This window comes from Tympanuchus pallidicinctus, unplaced genomic scaffold (genome assembly GCF_026119805.1).
Source record: "Tympanuchus pallidicinctus isolate F22 unplaced genomic scaffold, pur_lepc_1.0 scaffold8, whole genome shotgun sequence".
In the NCBI taxonomy this organism is placed as follows: Eukaryota; Metazoa; Chordata; class Aves; order Galliformes; family Phasianidae; genus Tympanuchus; species Tympanuchus pallidicinctus.
In genome coordinates this window covers 29,723,264-29,741,231 of record NW_026294802.1, presented here as the reverse complement: position 1 = coordinate 29,741,231, position 17,968 = coordinate 29,723,264, and the positions used below count along the sequence as shown (strand labels likewise).

General features: G+C 40.9%; 2 protein-coding genes across 12 annotated transcripts in view; both read right to left on the bottom strand.

Moving 5' to 3' along the window:
- LLPH (LLP homolog, long-term synaptic facilitation factor) overlaps positions 1-17,968 on the bottom strand; it is a 414,220-nt gene that overhangs the window by 60,742 nt on the left and 335,510 nt on the right. The gene's annotated exons all lie outside the window — the stretch shown is intronic.
- GRIP1 (glutamate receptor interacting protein 1) overlaps positions 73-17,968 on the bottom strand; it is a 309,325-nt gene continuing 291,429 nt past the window's right edge. For 7 of the 11 annotated variants that reach the window (XM_052669096.1, XM_052669099.1, XM_052669102.1 and 4 more), the window contains 7 exons: positions 16,377-16,533; positions 14,967-15,167; positions 12,488-12,599; positions 12,297-12,341; positions 9,435-9,668; positions 3,771-3,917; positions 73-1,536 (listed from right to left, as the gene is read on the bottom strand). In XM_052669096.1, coding sequence (XP_052525056.1) covers positions 1,300-1,536; positions 3,771-3,917; positions 9,435-9,668; positions 12,297-12,341; positions 12,488-12,599; positions 14,967-15,167; positions 16,377-16,533 — 1,133 coding nt within the window. In that variant the 3' untranslated portion in view covers positions 73-1,299. The remainder of the gene's footprint in view (positions 1,537-3,770; positions 3,918-9,434; positions 9,669-12,296; positions 12,342-12,487; positions 12,600-14,966; positions 15,168-16,376; positions 16,534-17,968) is intronic. The other 4 variants (XM_052669104.1, XM_052669095.1, XM_052669103.1 and 1 more) reach the window with 2 other exon arrangements.

Genomic DNA, 17,968 nt, shown 5'->3' with positions numbered 1-17,968 from the left:
TGACCTTTTGTGGCAGTGCTGCAATATAAATGAGACAGTTGTGTGCGGGGGGCAGGTGAGCTCGTTCATGGATTGGAAACAGCAATAGGGATACAGGTAACAGTTTAAAATGACCAGAAACAGTTCCGTAGGGTGATTGCTTGGATGTGGTGACTCTACAAATGTACAAACCCAGTATCTTTATATTCACCAAGAACAATAATTACCAATAACAACTTGAATACTGGAATAAACCAAAGCAGCTGCTGGTGGGCATATAAAGCAACTGGCAGTATTTTATTGCTTGAGGGGAGTGGAGGGAATCTGTGATGTTTGTAAAATATATTTACAGTTTTAAAGTCTAAAAACGTGTTGTAGGGGGATGTTTATCATAAAGAAGGCTGAGAACAAAGCATTTTAAATGGGATGCTGGTCCCCCCAAGAAATCGTTTGGCTTAAAAAGCTCATGTAGAACAGTAGAAGTTGATAGGTTTATGGATCATTAAAGAACTTTTGTATCAATCTTCCACTGCTATCGTTTTAAAAAATCAATTTTCTTTTAAAACCTTTCTAATTTGTCTGAACGTTTCAGTTTTACTCGTCAGTAATCCTCCTTCAGAGGTTTTTAATCCCGCTAAAAAAGTCTCTACTTAAAAAGCCTTGCAGGCTGCAAGACCTGCCATTAAATATTTCATTGCATAGGGAATAATAACATATGATCTAATGAAATTTATCCCAGTTGCTGGGGAGCAGTGTTCACCACATGCCGCAGCTTCCTACAAGCATTCTGTTCAAACATCTAACCCGTGCTTTGTCTACAGAGTGTCCCCTGCTTGCCAGGACGCAGGTCCCCAGAATGACAATGCTGGGCAGCTAATGAGAGCACGGGCTGCAGCACAGCATTCTTCCTCAGCCAGCTGACACTGACTTCCTGATCAAATGCTTTTAAAAATCATGTAACCTGGACACCGCTGTTAGGAGTTAACTGCCCTTTTCCCCTCACACAGCTGCTGCTGCTAAAGGGAAAGGACTGTTTTGTTTATACCACGTATAAACATCTCCCCAGTTTCCTGTATGGGAGGGGGAAAGGCCCTGACGTTCCGTTGCTAATGATAGATTGTTTAGAATGGAATGATTTAACAAAGAATTAAACTTCTAAAAAAGTGATCATGAATTAATATAAGCCTTGAGACGGACAGACTGACCTCCTGTGCTTTTTAGTGCTGTGTTGTATCTGAGCTTATCCTCAGAGAAATCCTAAAGGGATTTAGCACCATAATTGTCTTTCATTACCAAATGTCCCACTAAAATGATTTTCTGCTATAATGTGTTTGTGGGATCCCGTGTCTCTGTATTCATGTTACCATGCTCGGTCTGTTGAAGAAAGGCATTATTCTGCTTGCTCCACTCCCCGCTCGCTGAAGGCTGTTGGTCTGAGCTTCCTTTCTGAGATGCCAGTGGGTTTCTGCTGATGACCAGTTCCAGCTTATTGCCAGATTCTGCGATCAGGGGCACAACCAGACAGCAGTCAAAGTCCCTGGTACGAACGTGGTTTACCTGAGCAATTAGAAGATTGATTTTAGGTAGGGTTTTAAGGAAAAGGAGACCGCAAGAGAACCAGATTCATCCCTGAGACAATGAAGGCTGATTTAAATACTCTTGGTAGAGAACAGCCCAGTACAAGACTACTTAACCATAGCATCTGATCTGAGGGTACAGGTGAAGTTTTCTACCATTGCTTTAACAGAATGAGGCCGAAGCAGGCTTATTTGCCCTGCTTATAGTGGTTAGCAGTGCTTACAATGTCTGCTCCATAAACGATACTTAACAGCACATCATTTTTCCCACTTTCACAGCTTTCATAGTATTCACTGAATGAAATGCCATAGCCCACATCTAAAATTTCAATTCAGGTTTTCTCTTGTGTTAATACAAAAACATTTTAATAGACTAGCTGACCAAAAAAAAAAAAGCTTTTTCCTCCCAGTCCAACTTGGCACTGCACAGATGTGGTCTATAAATGCAACATTACAGAGAAAATCTGCCTTTAGTTCTACTGCATAAAAGCCCAGATCATCATGAGCTGCTGCATTTTCCTACCCAGTGCCCTAAGGGATTTATTTGGCGAGTGGCACAGAGAATTAAGATCATTTTTCCCCTTTTTCCCATTTCCCCCACGTCCTTTCCCAGTAGGTACACAAAATAACAACACTGCTTCTCACTGAAAATACAATAAGCCCCATAGAGTGTTCGGTCCGAAAGTAATGCCTCCTATTTATTTCCATGGAAACTACAGCAGATATGAAGAGCCCAGTAACACTGTCTGATTGAGCAGATTCACATCAGCTAGAAAATGCTATTTTTCAATGCAGTCACCACCATTAGCTATGCATTTTTGCCAGTGATGAACAAGAGCCTGCATGCCACTCTTGTAAAAGTCTGTACCAGAAGTGACCCACTGTCTCATGGCTGCTATGACAGCACTGCTGCTAGGAAAAGGTTGCCTGTGCAATCCATCTTTCTTCAGCCCAAACAGATGGAAGTCAGATGGTACCTAATCTGGTGAGTGTGGTAGGACAGTCCAGCCAAGACTGGCAATGTGCTCCACAGTCTTCAAACTAGCATGGGGCCTGGTGTTATCATGTTGCAATAGAAAGGTTCTTCTCTGGCCTGACTGGAAATTGGAGCCTTCGGCTTAGTTAGCATCATGATGTAGCGGTCAGAATTGGTGGCTTGTCTGGGATCCAAGAAATCCAGAAGGATCACTCCTTTCCAATCCTGAAAGACCCATCACTTTACCCACCGACTCTTGAACATTTTCACTGATTGAGAATTCATGTTGCTACTCCATGGACTGCCATTTATGAGTCCCACTTGGAGTGGTGTCGTCACATCTTGTCCCCAGTAATGATGCGATCCAGGAAACTGTCACCTTCAGCTCTAGTTCAATATTAGTTCACACTAATATTAGTATGTTCATACTAATATTAGTTCAACTAATACTAGTATTAGTATTAGTTCAAAACACCCTGACAAACTTGAATATAGTGCTCTTGCTGTTCTTCTGTGAGCATTCATGGGACCCACCTGGCTCAAAGTTTGTGATATTGCAACACTGTCATCATCGTTTCCAACGCACTGAAGCCAATACTCAGCTCTGTACACAGTTCTCTGGTCACAACCCACTGATTTGTGCAGATGAGCTTATCAAGATGCTCTTCATTTCATGGTGCAACAGTTGTGCATGGCCATTCAGATTGTGGCTTGCCTTTCATGTTGCTGTCACCACTGTTGAAATGCACCACCCCCTGCCTATCTACACTCACACCCACTGTTTGCTCTCTATAAACATTCAGCAAGTGTTGCTGAATGTCAGTGGGTGCCATTTTTTCCACATGGAGGAATTCAGTTTCACACCTTTGTTCTATCCACACTTCCATGTCGGACACTGTTGTGTCAGACTGTCCCTCTGCTGCCATCTGTCACACAGCAACAGCATGTAGCAATACTGGCAGGAAGCTTCAGCCCCTACTGCCATACCACCGACATCTGTCTCAGATGTCATGGACCAATATAATAAAATAGGAGGCATTACTTTCAAAGTGGCCCTCATAGACAATAAAGCTGTTCCAATTGAGTGCTAACACAATTTTATGCATTTTTGTGCCCACACATCTGTGTACACAGATGATACCCAAACACCATGCAGTCCAGTTACAAAACTTTTTACAAAATGGACTTTTAATGTCATGTCCATTCACAATAAACCTGAGTGGTGACAAAAACATTACCTGTAGAAGTCTGTCATATGGTTTCAAACCACCCAGATCACCAGGGCCAGCTGGTCGAATGTTTTTAACGTACACTCCTTTTTCCAATAAACCATCTGAGACACTGAACCCAAAGTCTTCTCCATCAGAGTCCTTGTACAAAGTTACCTGTGGAGGTAATTGACATAATGATACGGTGGGGAAAAAAAGTTTGTTCTCATCTCTACAAGCACTAGGCAGATCTCCTTCCTACGTTTATTTCACATTACAGCAATCACTTATTTACCTACTACTTGGTACTTCCACTGTATGGGAGTTGGCCCCATTTTTATGATGATGATCTTTATGATGATCTTAATGGTCTCAGCGTGACGGGGAATTGATTAATTAACTGTCACCAAGAATCTCAACTCAACTGCAAGGCTGTGAGAGCTGTTAACAAGACTTGGCATTTCTACGGTGAAGGCCAATATGCAGTGACAAAGAAAGACTTGTCCTAAACTAAACCTGTGTCATATCTTCCAAAATACCACTGGCAACTTGAGCCAATCAGCCTTCTTTTTCACCAGGCAGTGGTCAACCCTGTAAGGTCCAGTCCCAACAGTGCTCAGTATAAGAGTTACAATGCAACCTTCTAAGAACACACAAACACAGCTCCTACAGAAAGACACTGCAGGAAGGGTATTTTGAAGACAAGCAATTGTGTGATGCCAGCATAGATACGTTAGTTACACAGGCAAGAGACAGCCATTTGAAAGTAGGACATGGATGCTAACTGTGTTAGGAGAATGAGGTTTTCTGTATGTTCAGAGAATTAGTACTGTGAGAATAGTTCTGTGAGTTCAGTTATTTGCTAGAAAAGGATTCAGAGACCTCTTTGTAGATGTGCCATGTGTAGCTTTTGATTTCTTAAGGTTTTTTTTTTAATTTTTCTTGCTTTGCTTCTCTCTTACATTGGGCAAGCAGACCTATGCAAGAAAATGGCATGGCCTCTGATTGACATGTCAGTGCTGCCAGAAAGTGTGTGCTAATACAGACACATACCCAAAATCATGCTCTTACTGATATAGTTCATTTCACTTCAGGTTCAAAATTCTGCTTCAAATTATATCTTGGCTGATGAAATGACAGCATGGAGTGCTCTCTAATTTTATCATGGCTTGATACAAGCGAGCTCCAAGTACTGCAACCACTCGCATGTGCCAGCCACTAATGCCATGCCTAGTGGGAAGTGGGTTCTGACCCTTTGACCACTCCTGGTCTGGAGCCATCTCCATAAAACTGAATTCATCTCTGGTGTCTCTGAATCACAGGATCCTTCCAATTAGAGGGGATACTGGAGGCCTCCAGCTCAGTCTCCTGCTTAAGGCAGGGTCAGGACTGAGCTCAGAAGAGGCTCCAGCACTCAGACGGTGTTTCACAGATGAATGCCAAGGCACAGCAGGGTTGGGCACCATGCTAGTTGATGCTGATCCAGAAAGCTTCTGAGACTCTGCCTTAAAAACCATTGTGGAAAGATAAGCAAAGAAAAAATTGCCTCAAAACAGAAGTAAAAGATTTGGTCGGACAAACAAATGGCACAGATGGTTGTGTTTTTCTTTTCAAGCTCTCTGCACTTTTCTTGAATTTACTCTGCTTCAGTGGTATATTAACGGTGCTTTAACCAGGGTGAGAACAGACATCTGGTTGTCAGATCACAGCATGTCTAACATGGGTTTGATCTGAGGTATCCCTGAAAGTGCCATAAGGCTAACAATACAGGAAGATGAAAACCAAAAGCAACAACCAAAAAAAAAACCAAAAAAAAAAACCAAACAGAAACCAATATCAAACTCTCTAGGAAAACTAAAGCAGAGAGATTTATTTAATTTATTAATAGTTGTGTGCACTTCCTGACAAGACTAAAAACTAATTAGCATTGCACCAAGACACGAATCCTCTTTTGAATAACCTTTTCTCCACACTCTCACAAAGATAGGAGGGCTTCTCTTAACTGCTTCTTAAAGAAGCCTTGAAAAGCAAATGCGGAAACATGATACAAAGCCTGAGGGGAGATGAGATGTAAAATACTGTGCTGTTCTGGAAGAGATGTTACATCTTTTAAAAGGAACTTCCCGTTCATTCCATTTATCTTTCCTTCCTTTTCCTTAAGGCACAGGCATTAAGTGGAGCAGGATTCAACCTCTGATGAACAACTTCTAGACCATATGAAACTGGGGTTCTCTGAAGCCATTTAGGCTGCACTCTTGCCCTAAGTTTTTTTGGATCAAACTGCAGCTAACCCATTTCTGAGCGATCTGTCCTGCTTCTTGAAATCTCCAGTGAAGGACACTCCACACTCCATTAAAGTAATTGCTGCCAGTGCTTCAGCTATTTCCCCCACGTTGAAACCAAATCTCCCTTGCTGAGACTTAAGTCTGCTGCTATCCACAAAGAACAAGGAGAGTACTTTATTCTCTCTTTGCAGCTATGTGAAACAAGGACTGTTTTTCTATAAAGTGTACTCTGCAGGACAATGCCCTTCCTTACCTTTCAGACCCCAAACTGGGCACTGTGTCCTACAGTCCAGACCTTACCAAAGCCGTGGCAGAGCAGACAAGATGTGATTCCGGAAGGGTATGTATCAAAATACTACCTAATTTCTCTGGTTCTTCAGGTCTACAGATCATAAAAGAGTTTTTAGAAATGGTTTCCCTCACGGCTGTATTTTTTTTTTGACTTTTGACTAGCTTAACAGGAATTTGGAAATTAATGAAACTGACAGCTATTTATTCAAGGGATGAGGTTGCAATTGAACACTGCTGTGTCTCTGACAGCTGTCTCATCTGCAGAGAGCATATTACAGGTCATAATATTAGAGCCACTTCCTTTTAGGGCAGCATAGGTTTCCAAAAGAAAATCCTCAAGTAAAATCAGTGCCTGATTGTTATTTAATAGTGGGTAAGCGCAAAGCTTTCCCACACGGGTTTTTCATCCTCACTTGCCACTAATGCAGCCTGTCTGAAGGGTGTGAGATTGTAGGCAATTCACACAATACCTAAATCATGCCATCTTATTTGTACTTGTCATCACACCTGTTTGGAAGTTTTTATCTCAGTAGAAAAATCTTGCCTGTAAATGATTTGTTAGACTTTTAAATTTGCATCAGAAGCCAAAGGGAAAAAGAAAGCTGAAACGGAAATTTAATGCATATTTCATAAGCAATTAAATAGTTACAAATTTTGAACAGAGGCTTACAGGTTTTGAGTTTGTTTCTGTGTCTCCCCTCCCTCTCAGATATATGGGAAAATGTTTCATTTAAATTCATACATTGTGCACAGATTAGCTGTTGAGAGATTTTAACCAACGGCGATGTTAGGCGAATGCTGACATGCAGTAATACTGATGTAAAATTATTTTGTGTCTAGTGTACATTTTTGTTCTCAGAGGAACGCTTGCTCTGGGAAACTTTTCAAATTGGTCTGCTATGATTTTAAGAAAAATATTAATCTATTCACTTACCTAAGTAGATAAAATCAATTAAAGGCATAAATTAAATTTGGATACCAATACAGCAACATAATACCCAGCTAAATTAAATATTACTGATTAAACCATCTAGAACAAACACTGTGACAGATCTGTATGAACCTTATCTCAATCCTAGCTTTCTCAGGACAAAAACAGAATAAGTATTTGATGAAATCAATGCAGTTAAGCAAGAAATAGCGGTGAGTTCATATTAACTTGCTGCAAAGTTTGCAGCATTAAGCAAAATAATTCTCAGGGCTGTGTTACTTTTTTACAGAGAACCATCTGAGAAGGACAAAGCTGGTAATGTCAGCTGCTCACCCTGCTGCTCCCCTACAGTTACTCATTTGCGTTTGTAGCCTGAGGACTTTTATCCAGCCTTTTTCTCTCTGACCCGACATTGTGGGACATCCGCCTGCAGAGGGCAGAGCACATTTGCCAGCAAGCCCTGCTACAAAAGTACTAAAGGAATTCCTTTGGCAGTGAATCCAGAGTCACTCGTAAGGCACTGCAGCTGTTTTAGAAAACTCTAATTGGACAAGTTTTCTTGAGAAATAGAAACCGAACAGGTTATTCATGTTAAACTAGAGGTCTAACATGAACAGTAAGGAGGGGAGAGAAAGTAACAGACACATTTCTACAGAAGAGCCAATCGGAACTTACTAAGATTGGCATGAATACAAAACCAGCCCTTGATGCTTGGGTTAACGTGCATAGAAGCATAAAAATTTTAGAGTTGGAAGGGACTTTTAAAGGTCATCTAGTCCAACTCCCCTGCAATGAACAGGTATATAAGCATATTTTGGTGAGCTGGACCATAAGATCCAGGCACTGATAGCTATTTTTCTTAAAAGATGGCTTTTTTTTACTGCCTAGTCTTAAGAGCTAGCAGCTGTAAAACAATACTGATTCATTAGCAGAAGTCTGACTCTTCCTGTCCAGCAAAGCATTTGCTTTATCAGTCAACACAGACTTGTTTTATAATCCATAGAAGAAAAACAGTATCTTTGCTAAGTGTGAGCACACCATGAAGTGCCTGCTGGCGTAGATTTGTCTTCTATCTCACATTTAATCTCCACTCAGGAAAATGGAGCACAGCAACCAACCCCATTAATCTCTTCATATCAAGATGGAAATACAAGTAGCTTTAAACTATCACAACACATCCTATTGACTGCTTACACAGGCAGTTTATTCCCTGTCCGTATGTAAGACCCACTCTCCAGTATCTTCTAGAAGTGCTCACTTAGCACATACTTGGTGAGACCTTACCTCACCACATGGAAAGAGTTATGAACTGAGCCCAGTCAGAGCCACAGTGAACGGAAAACAAACCAACTACCCTGAGAAGGACAACATGCGACCTCTTACAGAAATTTCTCCATGCTTTCGTCCCCTTCCTGGGCAAATCTCAGACCTTGGGGAGGCAAAGGTGTACAAGATGGGACGTTCATTCCCATCAAGGAGAACAGCACTGCAACGCTCCCCAGAGTTCTGGAAACTGGTTGCTGTTACGGCCTTTTGGGATTTGAGACTTCAACCAGCACGGTGTTTCCTGTGCAGATATGAAGTTGCTTTACCTGTGACTGCCTTGGAGTGTAAAGCCACCTTAATATTAGCCTGTGTTTTCAACAAGTCTTGAGCAGTGAAGCTGTATAGACTGTAAATTTTATATCCTTTTTAGAAAAAAGGAATTATAAAGAGAAGTGAAGCAATAGTTAATTTGAAGGATTCTGTATTGTGTACATTGAGTATCACATATTTGATTCAAAATTAGTGTTAATTTGAAGGAGGACTACTGGGAGCCCAAATCCCTCCTGAGTAATTTTCTAAAGAAATGTATTTTCTAGAAATTAAACTTTGGTTTCTTAATGAACACATTTTGCAGAGATGAGTTATTGGTATTGTCAATTCAAATTAACAGTGGTTCCTCCTTGCAAAAGAACAGTCCCTTTTGAGAATTTGTTGTAAAAGAAAACAGTAGACAAGGATGCATCTTATTTGTTTGCTTTCCCCATAAGGATATATCATTAATGTCTTTCTAGGAACTAATATGCACGGCCCCAGAATTACATCTGTGGAGTCATTATAAAAAGTGCTTACTGTATTGCCATATAATTAGATTCCCTACACTGAATATATTATTTCAAAACTGTCAGAAGAAAAATTACAGACCTTGTGTAACTCCACAGGAGTTGGTGACATGATTTCTTTCATTTCTTGCTTAATTTTTCTCATAACCATGGACTTTCTCCCCACATCTGATGGCAATGTGTTGCTACGAGAAGCTTGACTGTAATGTGGCCTTACAGTGCTTCTTTCCTGGAAGCTGGCTTGTCTTCCCAGCTGGCTACGAGGCTGTGGGTTTTCATGATTCAAACTCAGTGTACTTCCTGACATAATTGTGGCCTAGAGCATTAATGAACAGGTTAATTTTTAACACAGAATGTGGTTTAAGTAAGCGGTTAATTCACAGCAGTAGGAAAAACTTATCTATTCTTTGTTAAAACACAATCACTCAGGGCACAGCAAAAGGCAAGAGGACAGATGTTCAATCTGCTTGCAAGTCACTATAAAATAAAGGACCACAACAAAACACAACAAGAATAACAGAACCCCATAGGGAAACATTTTCAGATGGCATTTTCAACTAAAATACTGAGCACTGGAATGGCTGTGCTGGTCAGCTAGTCCCCTGGCAGACTGGACTGAAGAGTGTCTAGCATAAATGTTCACTTCAAATATATTTTACATGCAAATAAAATGATGTTTAAGTTGCAGCCTAATTACATTTGTTGGAATTGGATCTATAGGAAGGTATTTCTATAGTCACAAAGTCACAAGACAGACTGTGAGTGCGAGGTTTATTAAAAAAACAGTGAAGTCAGCAGAATGTGAAGGCAGCTCTAGAGCCAGAGCTGGCAGAGCCACTGCTGGACACCATCCCAGCCTGGGAGAAAATCAGTGCAGGTACACTCACTGCTTGAAAGAAATCATGCATAACGTGCACACTGCAAGAGCAACTACCTTAACCAGCACTAGTACTTCAGAGATACCAGCCTCTGTCTCACTGCTGGTTTTAGACTCAGTAAAAGCTAAACTTTATGTTAGATGAAAGAATGCTCAAAGCATGAAATCTCAGAATCACAGAATAACTTGGGTTGGGAGGGGCCTTAAAGCTCACTCAGTTCTAAGCTCCTGCTGTGGGCAGTGCTGCTACCCACTAGATCACATTGCCCAGGGCCCCATCCATCCTGGCTTTGAGAGCCTCCAGAGGTGGGGTGTTGAAAGAAGACAATAGAAGTCACCTCATCCACTGGGTGCAATGTACTGACACCAAAAGTACCCACTGTGAAAGAATTCCTTCTTCAGGGAATGGGAGGTAAAGAGTGCTTTGGTACAGTCACCACACAGGAGTGCAGCCTGCTGCTGGGATAGGATGCACTGAATTTCCTGTTTATTCTCCCTGGTACTGATGGACATGCAAAACTGGAAACTACGAGTTTAGGCCACAAGCTGAAATCTGACTGGGACAGGATGCAGACAGCCTGCTTGAAAATGAGAAAAAAAGGAAAAAAGGGGAAGAAAAAGGCAAATGAAAGTTTGCTTCTGAGTCTACTGACCATACTTGTCACACTCGTCTTTCTCCCAACTCCAGCACTACTTTCACTATGAGATAATCTAGAGTACTTTAATAGTTTCTCTTGTGCTCACTGACTGCTATTAGCCTCTGATGGAGCAAAGCAGCTGGAGGACTTGGCAAACAACAGGTTTTTTGCTGTTTGGCTGAAGACCTTGGAATGAAAAATGAGAAGGAGTCCTTGGCTATGCGATGGTACTTCATAAAATAGAGGCATCGCCATTCTCAGCTCCCTGTCATGCTAGATGAGTCTTGCTTTCTTTTCAGATCTGCGAGCTGTGCAAGGAAGAGATGCTATAAATGTTACAGCATCTATGGCTCTGAATTTCACTTTTGTAAAATGGAGGTGGCTGTTTTTGTAAAAGGCTGAGGAAAACTCAACGTGTTGAAGTAACTGAATTCTGAATGATCTATTTCCATTTCTGAATTACTTACTTCCATCTCCTTTTATTGTGCTCTGAATATTGAAACTACACAAGAAGCCTGCAGTACCAAACTATATCTAACTATGGAATTAAACCCATATAACATTTTCTCCTTCTTTTCTCTGGTTTGCAATAACAAATACACGAGAATCACATTTTGCTATCCATACATGCAATACAGAAGCCGTAAATCTGAAGGAGTAAATTAATCTAGGCTGAAAAACTTTCACTCAGTTATGCCATTCACATTCCTCCTGGCTGCTAAAGGACTTCAATGACATAAAAATGAAAATGAGATTCTGCCAGTTTTGCAGCTCCAGGAATTTAAAAGAACATAAAAGAAAATATTTTAGGACCTTTCGTTCCTCGACTTTCAGCACCAGCATAATTTTAACTGTTCCAATTAGAGAACTTACAGTAAAGGTGATTAGAAGAATAGACTCAAAGTTACTCTGCCTCTGTCCCTTTGCTTCACCCCCACACACAACCTGCCATGAAGTTAGATTTGCAATTAATTTCAGGATAAAATATGTTGCACAGTGGAGAAATTGCTGTACAACCAACATTTCTCATGTTAGCAGGGCTTTTTTTTTGTTTTTTTTTGTTTTCTTTTCAGAGTGGTAAGGCTGAATTCAATATCTCGATAACATTATTTTCTTTTATGTTCATCTTAATCACATTAAGTTTCAATTTAAAAGACAACCTACAGCATGCTGAGAAAAGCTGCATCAAGCGGCTGCAAGAGAATGGGATGCGCTGCCGCAGGGAGGCTATGGCCACTGAGGAAGTTCTGCACCATTTGCTGCCTGTGCAAACAGCATCAATGGGACGCACAGCAGAAGCTACAAGTCAAAAGCTCTGGGGCGAACACGTTCATAGAATTTCAGTTGCATTGAGTAAAAGAAAATAGCTCTGGTTAGGGGTGGGGGAGGCAGCTGCACAAGCAAAAAGATAAACGTAAAGGGTAGGTACCAAGAGAGTCATGTTTCTCAAACACAGACGCCTGTCAGCCTTGTCCTGTGGAGAGGGGTTAAAGCTTTTAAATGAATTGGTGCGATTAGTGCAAATTAAAAGAAAAAAAAGGAGAAAATAAAATGAATGTAAACCAAACCAAAACCATTATATTTCTCTATAATCGGAAAGAAAGGTTAAGATTGTTCTACCTCTAGTTCCCTCAGAATTCCTGACTGGCCACAGGTCTCTAAATCCTCCAGAGCCTGAGACCAGAAGTTTTCCTCCTGGTCAGCCTCGGTGTTATCATGGGTACCTGCGAAGCTAGATTTACAATGAGAGGTTAAAAAAAGATGGATTGTTTTCCCTTGAAAATATATTTTACACATGTGCCTCGCCACAGATTGCAAGTTGAACGACAGAACTTTACATTAGGTAGGCAGGAGTGGGGAGGTCGCCGGTCGGGAGAGGCCGGATGGGCATGCAGAGCACATGGCAGCCAGGTCTTCTCATCACCTGGCGGTCACAAGCAGCTGGCAGGATCTGAGCAGGGTGTTGTTCAGGAAGGAGACACATGGATTTCAAGAACAGTTGAATATACATTTCTACTGATCTGAAACTGGGTTCTCCCTATGCAGATTAACGAATCAACCAGGGCAGAGCTGCTCTGTGCAGCAAAATGTTTGCAATAAAACCTTTCAACCTCACAGACTTCTTTCAGGGAAATATGAACAGCTCTCATTTTGGCAAACAGCATTTTGCAAAGGAGGGATAATGGTGTTTTCACTGATTCCTTCAAACTAAGCTGCACTTATTATCAATTTAACCCCACCTGAGTGCCATAATAGAAACTGCTCCAGTAATTTTATACACAAACACAGAGAAACCTCCAGAGATGCAACTGGCTTGCATGGAGACCTAGATCTCTGAAGTTTCGTAAAAACACTGAAGCATTATTACTAGCACTCCAGAGCAAGCTGTTAGGGACAGTGATGCTTAGGAAGGTTGCCCAGTAAGAAAGGTCAGACCAAAATGCCAACAATGACTGCAGAAACACAGCCCAAAGCAACACTGCCACTGTGTGTGTGTGTGTGAGGGCAGAAAGCAGTTCTTTGCTGCCTTAGCAAAGGAGGTCAGCTCAATGAAGGTTCACACAAGCGTCAAAGCAGCTGCAAGGGAGGGGGCTGCTGAAAGGCTGAGGGGGAGGATGAGGGAAGGAAAGAATGAGAATTCGGCCTTTTGGTGGCAGCAAGCTGTCACTTTGGAGCAGCTACCCATGGACTGCAGCTAGTGGTGCTTAACATCACATAAACAGAGCAAACAGTATAATGGAAGCATCTGAGGCCTTGCTTGACAAACAGTGTTACTGAGAATAGCATGAATGTAACACGGTTAATGTGATAGCTTTTAAATGGGGGAATTGCCCAGCACAACCGACGATAGCTTGAATGCTTCATACGCAGGATACTCTGCCTCAGAGATGCTTTCTTACAACTACTATCAGTCAAGCAGACAATGGTCAGCCATTTCAAACTCCTATTGCAATGATTCTCCATCTAGCATCAGTGTCTCCTTTAAGATATTGCAATAGATACAGCAGTGGTGAGAATACCTACTCAGATCACAGATGCAATTCCTCTCAGGCAAGATAAGAAAGTATTTAAAACATGATTTTAGAAAGATCCTTGATGTCTGAAATTAGCTCTTTCAGTCAATCTAGGTAGTTATTCTAATGGCTAATGTTGAACATCAACTACTTTATCCAATACCTTTCTTTATATTGGATAGTAATACTGTATTGTAAAAGAGAACCCGAGTTAATGAACAGGTTTATATGTCTACCCAGCAAAGACTGGATTTACTAGAACAGGAGGTCCATTCCTTCTCTAACTCCTATGAAATCTGAAATTATAATGCTTGTAAGTCTGGACAACTTTTTGGCCAGAACAATTCTTCTCTCTGCCCTCACCTCCCCTTTTGCTTTTTCTGAATCTTATCTCCTGGCATGTGAAATGCTCAACATTTTCACCTCCATTATAGCCACATTAATAAGCGGATTTGTAGCCAAGCAACTGCATCAGAAAAAAGAGCTTCCAAAAACATTTCTCATCTATCTTTTTTTCCTGAAACAAATCTGAGAGATTGGTTTTATGTCACATGAAATACTATTTGAGCTGAAGCAAATAAATCTGTCTTTCTGATGCTCATTCAAAGAGCCATCAGGAATTCAGAAATACAAACATGCCGAGGGTACCGGGACAGATATGAAGCCACAAGTGCCTATGGTTTGGCTCTTGTTGCTATAGAAGAGAGCAGATCCTCTCTCTGTGTTCCCCTTCCTTTTTTTAATCTCTATCAGGAAGTGATAGGATGTTCCAGGATCTGGCAGACTCATTCCTGTATATAAAATTCCAATGTGCAAAAAACTTTCTTTGGAGTGGGAGCTGTAACTGATTTATTCTGTCTGTCAGTGGTAGGTAGAAACAAGGCTACGGAGCAGCTTATGCTCTCTGGTTTCACTCACTTCCAGCTGTAATGTTATCATCACTCAGAGGCATATTAGTGAAGTGCTTTCTGCTTTTACCCATTTTTCTCCTCTTTCTCATTTTAACTGTTTTTACTTTCTTTCCTCTCTCCCTCCTCCTCAGCCCCAGCCCAGTCAGGTCTCACTCCTGTGCACAGTTTTCCTACCTGGAAGTATTCCACTCTTCCAGCTGTCCCCCACCTTTCCTCTGCCCACCAGAGGCGCCTTTCCACAGCTTGCCCTCTTTCTTCATGCTCCTGATATTCTCTCCCCCTGACCTTTCTACAGAAGTTTGCTTTAAGTGATTTTCTTGATTCTCTCCCAATGTCTCAGTCTCCTTCTGTTGCCACATGTTCTTGGAAGCTGTGCTACACAAAAGAAAGGTAAGAAAAATTACTTTTTAGTGTAGGGAGAAGACAGAGTGCTTAGCTAGAAGCATAGAGGTTCTGGAGTTATCTTTCACAGGCTGGAAGAACAGATACATCCTTCTCTAATACTCTAGCACTTGGCACAGGAGCACTATGAGGTCTGGCATAATTCATTTTACAAATACAATATTAAAATAACCATTATTTTAATTTCTGCTGTATCTCTCAGGTGTAAGTAGAACAAGCCACTTTAATGTGCATACTTTTTTTGAACTGTGCTTTAAATTGGTAGCGGAATACATGCTTGTAATTTAGAATATTCTGCATTTTACAGTCTGGCTTTCTGGTTCACTGCTCATCAACTTTTTCAACCTATTACTTATGTAATTGTAAAACAGCAGGTGATCTGGAATCTGAGGCTGCACCTTATCTGGGAACCAAAAGATGAGCTTTTAATGTGGATAAAAATACTGCTCTCACATTAAAGACAGCACACTTACTAAAAATGGGAAGGAAACAATTGTTTCCTTTATTAAATGGTTTCCATTAATAGCCTATGAAAACTTCTAGCATATTTCTGGCCAGGGACCAGAGGAGCTGGACAGAGGCTGAGTATTCACACTTGTATCATCCTGACAGACTCGTCCCCATATAAAATGCCATTGGGCAATCTGCTGTATCGGAGGATTTATCAGTCAGCTTCCAAAAAGCTGCACAGTCATCTAAACCCTGCCTTGATTTACATTTCAAAGCTAACTGATTTAAAACTTACGGATTTACTTATCCAGCAGGCTTATAGAGGAAAGATTTTCTGCTGTACTAAACTATAAACTGAGACTTCAGGCTCACTGTGATACTACACAATGTGCAGTATCTCTAGAATGTGTGTATTTCTAGTGAAGGATGTGCAAGTCCTGACCAACAGGTACAATGAGTACTGAAATCTTTGTTTTGTTCTGTTTCTGTTTGTTTGTTTTTAAGTAACTGAAAATAAATATGTGCCTTGTTTTTGGCATCATAATCTTCCACAAACACCATTTATATACTCTGATAAGTTTCATTAATCACAAATACTATAACTCATATTTAGGGAATGAGCTGCTATAGATGAGTTAGAAAATAATAATTTCATTCTATACAATAAACGTCCTTATTTGAGGCATCAATGCAGCTGAAGATAAGAAAACAGAAACTTGAACAAGAGCTTACCTGCTTGCCGTAGGTCGGTCCCATTCATCATCGCTCAGTGCTGTGTCATGAAATGGGTGGTTTCGTGGTCTGCTTGGAGGGGACAAACTGCCCCTCTGTTTAGGACTCCTCCATTCATAGGCATTGAAGTTGTATCCTGAAGCCTGATAGCTGGGTCCTAAAAAGATGAATTGTATATTCATGACACTGTATATATTGTAAGGACAAAAAAGTAGACCTTTAAAACTAGGTTCTCTAGAACTTGAACGTGGGCTGATAATTATTGCTACTGTAGTAGTAGTAGTGGTAGCAGCAGATACTTAGCATAATAAATTACCTCATTAATACCACATTATCCCAGGTTAGCAGTGCTCTAAAGCTTCTTCTGTGAAAGTTGATCAAAAACAAAATCTTAAATATATCCAACTCAGATTTTCTATCCTTTGTCTCATCTACTTCCAACACTTTGTGCAGGACATTTCCACAAGTTTATCAGTTTCCAATTTGACTTGACTTTGAATATTAGTGAATAAGTTACGAATGTCCACCATGTGTTAACTTGATCATGTATGAAATATCCAAAACTTAATCTATTAAGGAAAAAGTACTTCAGATCTATTAAATGGAGTTTGAAAGGATTCATTAAAAGAAACATACAAACTTGACTTTTTAGAGGACAAGCAAGACAGTTCTTTCTTCTTAGTAATTTCCTCAAATTTGGAAGCAATGCAGCCAAAAATTAGGGACGTATTAGGATCAATTTTGCACACTGCTGATCTGCATTATGGCTATTTAGATGCAAAAGTTGGTATGGCACAGAGGCTGGATTAAGTGCCCCACCAGGAAGGAGGTTGATGGGGCAAGGGATCAGTAACACAGGTGTAGGACTGTGCTGTCACAGCCGTCACAACTCTGTGTAGCTGTGCTGCCTTGAGAAAAGACTCAACATGCACGACCTACACAGCATGACCCTTTGGGCAGAGAGGACTTGCTCTTGTCAGGGCTGTTGCTTTTCACTAGGAAAGCTGAGGAGAGACCCGTCTCAGGAGATGTGCACCTGGGAACAATAAACACCCTTGGAAAGCTCAACTTGCAGAAAGAGACTTTTCTCTCAGCTATTTCCAAGTGTTTCAAGGCTGTGCAAGTGGCATTAGACAGCCTCGGTATGTGAAGAGTTTTTTCTGCATGCTTTTATCTTAAAAGCAACATTAGTGGTAGCTGAATAGCTTTTCTTTTACTGAATTAATTCTAATTTAAATTGCAAGTAGGAAGCCAATGGAGTCCAGCTTTTAAGCAACATACTAAAAAGAACATATGGATTAGCTTGTCACAATCTGATGGTGATCCGGTACACAAATTGCAGTACAGTAGAACTGCTGTACATACATATTTCACCTTGACAAATTCCTTTTTCAGTCTCTGTAGTTGGCATTTTCTGATGCGCGTTGTGTATTAGAAAATTCTGTTTTGTTGATGGCTAACCCATATCACTGCCGTCACCTCTCTAAGGAGGGCAATTCACTTCCATATATCAGTCCAGACCTGTCTCCCTTAAATCCCAGGCAACCACAGAATTGTGTGCTTTTTTCCAGCTAACTGACAAACATTAACGG